General features: G+C 36.8%; 1 protein-coding gene across 1 annotated transcript in view; it reads left to right on the top strand.

Annotated features, from left to right (window-relative positions):
* Window positions 1-258: 258 nt before the first annotated feature.
* The window catches only part of SARC_05707 (AGC/PDK1 protein kinase), a gene marked incomplete at its 5' end in the record, with an annotated part of 11,999 nt that continues 6,733 nt past the window's right edge, over window positions 259-5,524 (top strand). The window contains 5 exons of the mRNA XM_014300428.1: window positions 259-343; window positions 1,922-2,021; window positions 2,671-2,801; window positions 3,530-3,651; window positions 4,350-4,531. Coding sequence (XP_014155903.1) covers window positions 259-343; window positions 1,922-2,021; window positions 2,671-2,801; window positions 3,530-3,651; window positions 4,350-4,531 — 620 coding nt within the window. The remainder of the gene's footprint in view (window positions 344-1,921; window positions 2,022-2,670; window positions 2,802-3,529; window positions 3,652-4,349; window positions 4,532-5,524) is intronic.

The following is a 5,524-nucleotide window of genomic DNA, read 5'->3' as shown; positions in this document are numbered from 1 at the left end:
TATATATATATATGTACCAACGCGCACTTTACCCGTACCATCGCGCACCTCAGAGTATGGGGGTTTTCTAATGTAGCCACTTGTGCAAGCATTAGCACAAGGCATATGACTTTTACATGCTCATATACACATTAGTAGCAGCGCAACCATTAAAGTGGTTCTCGTGAGTATGTTACTTTTTTGTACTCAGAATGCGTTTATGTTTTCTGGATATATTTTTATTCTCGGATACTTACTTGTACTGTGGTATGAATTGTAGGTCCAATTAGCAACCGAAAAAGCGACTGGGAAGAAGTACGCCATCAAAATATTAGAGAAAGCACATGTTGTGAAGGAGAAGAAGGTATACCCAGTGTTATATTGAGGCTGAGAAATGTATGTGATGGCATAATGTTAAATTGGTGGGTCTTCAATACCCTAAACTTTAAAGCCCTAAATCCCTAAATCCCTAAAATATCTGAGAAATGTATGATACTTTAATTTTAGATTGATCGATCTTCAAAACCCTAAACCCTAAGATATCCATGAAAGCCCATGTAATGAAGGATAAGAGGGTATACCCAGTGTTATATTGACGTTGAGAAATGCATAGGATGCTATAATGATAGATTGGTGGATCTTAACCCTAAACCCTAAAATATTAGAGAACCCCCATGCTGTGAAGGATAAGAGGGCATACCCAGTGTTACATTGAAGTTGATAAATGTATTTGATGCTATAATGTTAGACTGGTGGATCTTCCAGATTGTCATGAAAGGATAAACGTATCTACGATATAACTCTGCCAGAGCCTATGCCGTAGGACTAAGCGGACCATTCATGTGGATAGGTGCTTATTGTATATATATATATATATATATATAATATGTATGTATATATATATATATATCTATGTATATTTATATATAAATAGTTTAGCCGTCAGAGCTCATATTTCAATTTTAGTTCAGGGCAATCAGGTTTGCATATTTTATGGCTTTGGAAGCTCAAAATCGCAAGGCTAATTAGCTCATACCTATCCTCGCAATGAAATTTGAATTGACTACAAATATGTATACATTTGCGCACGCGCGTGTGTGTATGTATGTATGTATCTATCTGTTTAACCTACTATCTATCTATCTATAATTTCGTTTGAAGATTACTTGCGCAAGTGTGCACGTATACGCTATACGCTATAAATTATCTCTAAAGACAGCTATCAATATTTATACCAGCTGCCCTGGTGTGGAATACCTGCCAGCCACATTTTTAAATGATATGGATGCATATATGTAAACCCACATGTACAAATATATAAACATACATATATATATATATATATATATATATATATATATATATATATATAATAAATAACACATATATACACATATGTAAACATACATATTTATGTATGTAAACAAATATATATACATATATATATGTAAACACATATACATATATGCAAATGCACATAGCGTACTGTTCATCGTCTCAATGGTTGAGTATATCGCAGACACTCAGAGGTCGGTTCATACGCTTTGAGGATGCTGGGAAACCGAACCTTATAAAACCTCAGTGCCTTTATATCTATTTTGATTTCCCATAAGTATTTGATTTTAATATCCCATCACTTATTTTAATTTTCAATGTGTATCTTATTTTAATTTTTCATATGTTTATTTTTCTAAATGTATCTTTTTCTTACTGTCACATATGTATCTTATTTTTGCTTTTACAAATGTATCTTATTTTTACTTTTCCATAAATATCTTGTTTTTACTTTTCCATATGTATCATATTTTTTCTTTTACATACGTATTTTATTATTACTTTTACGTATGTAACTTATTTAACTTTTCTATATGTATCTTTTTTTAATTTTTATGTGACTTATCTTTATTTTTATATATGTATCTCTGTGTGCGGGTAAACATAGGTCAAATATGTCAATCTGGAGAAAAATGTGTTTGAGAAGCTCAACAGCCATCCCAGTTTCGTTAAACTGTACTACACTTTCCATGACGCGCGGAGACTATGTAAGTACACTGTACGCATCGCTTGCATGTTGCTGCACACACTTGTAATGCTTAGCATCTGTGTTTGCCTGTGCTTGTAGAAATGGGTGCTGCAGTGTGTGTGTGCACGTACATGATCTGAGAGCGTGCTGCTATAAACAAAGCACGTCTCAAGTCTCGCCTTCTCACGATTAACCGCCTGGCTCACGTCAGCCCGCCTATGTGTTAGTGCGTGTGTGCACTTCGTATGTTATGTATTAGTGCGTGTGTGCACTTCGTATGTACCTCTGTTGAGAAATATGTTGAAGTATATGTTGTGGTATATGTTGACTTATATGTTGAGATATATGTTGAGATATATGTTGAAGTATATGTTGACGTATATGTTCAGATATATGTTGACGTATATGTTCAGATATATGTTGAAGAGTATGTTGAGGTGGATGTAGTATATTGTATAGTACTATGTAGTATATTGTATAGTACTATTGTGTGTGTATATTTGTAGTATATAGTATAGTGCTATTGTGTGTGTGTATATTTGTAATATATTGTATAGTGCTATTGTGTGTGTGAATGCATTCGCCGACGCATGTATACCTTATATATTCCTAGTCGTGTGTGTACATACCTAACCCTCCCCCACATCCCCACCTAACGACTACCACAGACTACGTATTAAGCTACGCTGAGAATGGAGAGCTCTTGCACTACATCCGCAAACTGGGCTCCTTCGATCAGAAGTGTGCGCAACACTACACGGCCGAGATGGTGCTCGCACTGGAGTACATGCATTCTCAGGTGAGCTTGATGAAGGGCAATCTATATATAGATATACCTACATATACCTACATATGTATAACTCTGGGATGGTGTTGCCTGGAGTGTAATCTATTGTTAGATGTGCTTACAAAAGTATAGCTCAGGGAAGATATTCGAAGTATAGGCTCAGGGATGGCATTGCCAGGTAAGTTGAAATGCAATCTATAAATAGATATGCTCACATACGTATAACTCAGTAATGTAATACTAAGGAAGTCTGTTTATTAGCACTCCCGATATATAGATTTGCCCATATATGTTTAACGCAGGGGTGTATCCCCGGATAAGCCTGGAGGAATGCCCTTCGTATATAGATATACACGCATATGTATGACGATAGGTGGTATCCGAGTTAAGCCTGATGAATCACTATATACATAGATATGCGTGGTTTTTGCACCTGCAATGGTTGACTCCAATCGAATGCGTGCATCTCCAACAACTTCACTTGAACTCCTTTGCACACCCTGTTCTGTTTATGTCAGCAACAATATTATTTGTCATCGCTTCTGTAGGTACTGTTCCCTACTGCCATTTAAAACCTGAAACCCTTATTTTCGTTTTCAAACCCTAAAACCCTTATTATCATTTTGTATTAACACGCAACGTATTTGGTATAGAGCTCTTTTTCATCCGCTCTTTGGGGATCCTGGGACTCATTTTTTTCCACTGATTTGTATTGATGTATTGTTCTGTGGGTTGTACAGGGCATCATCCACCGGGACTTCAAGCCTGAAAACATACTATTAGGTGCCGACATGCATCTCCAAATCACGGATTTTGGGACTGCGAAAATCCTGCTACAGCCACAACCCCCCGCGGATTCCAGGTGTGTCTGTCTCAGACAATGAATTTGTACTGAATTTCTAATCATGTGCGAACTATCGACCTCATATTCACTGATTCGGGCACTGTGACAGTGACAGTGGTCCCACCGCCACAGTCACCCGTGATTCTCGGGTGTGTCTTTGATAGAGACTAGTCTGTGGGTAGCTATTGTATCAGTTATGGTTTTATACTGACAGGGTATCGTTTGGATTGTACTGTGCGTGCTATTTACAGCATTTGATAGCCCAATCAATCAATGATTTAGAACTACGACGATCCGACCACAGCCACGAACTGGTCCCACACTCGTTTGACTCAGACATTGCTTAATAATATGGAGACTGTCGGGATTATGTGCTATTTTTAGAACCTCCGCTCCGATAGAAAAATCATATTTACTCTATAGCGTACTCCCTCATGGATCCAAGCTAATATCGAGACATTTATCTCTATACTAACAGGAGCGTATGTAAATTGTATGCTATTGTGGTTGTTGTCCGGCAACTGAGTTCATGGATGTATATATATATATTGCGTGTGTTGACTTGCTTTATATAATTCCATACGGCAAACAGTTGCCACAATCTGTGATTGGCCTCCACAGTGGCCAGATACTCGCACTATTTCCAAATCTCCAAACCCTATACTCCTCCGTTGGTACCCACCCTATTCTCAGTATATCGTTTCATTCATTGATAGGAGCAATGCTGGACGGGATTCCTCTGGTTCGACGCTTTCAGTTACCAGTGCAACCTCAGACACTCTCTCAGAGGAAGGCGCGCGCAAGTACGAACCAAAGGTCATTGTGGCCCCCACTGCCGAAGTCGATGCCATTAACAGGAGATCATCGTTCGTAGGAACCGCAGAATACGTCTCACCAGGTATAACGTGTAAGCATGTAGATATAATTTGTGGAACGGTGTATGTATGTGCGAGCATGCGTATACGTATGTAGACATACGCGTGCGTAAACATGTAGATATGGTGTAAGGACAGTTGTATGTATGTATAAGCATGTGTATACGTCTAGATACATGCGCGTGTGTGGGTTGTGGTTGTCCGCAACTACAAATCGTAGTCAGCTGTGCCCTCTACTGTAGGGGAGGGTGACGCCAGTAGAAGAATAAACCCTAAAACCATGCAGGATATGACTCACGTGGTAGTAGACTAAAGTAATGAGAGTTACATTTGCAAACATATGTATATCTACTCATAAATTCATACATATTTCATCTGCGTTTATGTGAGCGCACATGTGCAAATAAGAGTTGATTGCCTTCCAATTGCAGATGGCATATACGTGTATATTTTTAATTCTTTTATACACATATACACGCAAACACACACACACATATATATATATATATATCATAATTACATACATACATACATACATATGTACCTATATATCTACATACGGACAGACATACAAACATATATATATATATATATATACTACGGAGATATCACAAAGCTGTGATCTATGCGTTCGATTCCCCGATTTTGATAAGTTTTCTATGATAGCGTGTTGTCGCAGCGCTATTAAGTATTGAGGACAAGGGGACTCGTCCAATAGGCTACAGTTTTGTGATATCCCCGTAGTACCAAGTATTTTAACCACTCCTACTACGGGGGATATCACAATATATAAATTATATATATATATATATATCTATATCTATATCTATATCTATATCTATATCTATATAAATATATATATGTATGTATTTATATATGTATACATATATATATATATATATATATATATATACATATATGTATGTATGTATGTATATACATATATATGTATGTATGTATCTATATCTACATCTTAATTTTAATCTTTATCTTTATCTTAATCTTTATCTTTATAT

Source organism: Sphaeroforma arctica (genome assembly GCF_001186125.1).
Source record: "Sphaeroforma arctica JP610 unplaced genomic scaffold supercont1.374, whole genome shotgun sequence".
Classification (NCBI taxonomy): domain Eukaryota; class Ichthyosporea; order Ichthyophonida; genus Sphaeroforma; species Sphaeroforma arctica.
Note: the sequence above shows the minus strand (reverse complement) of the source record. Positions and strands in the feature narration are given on the sequence as shown.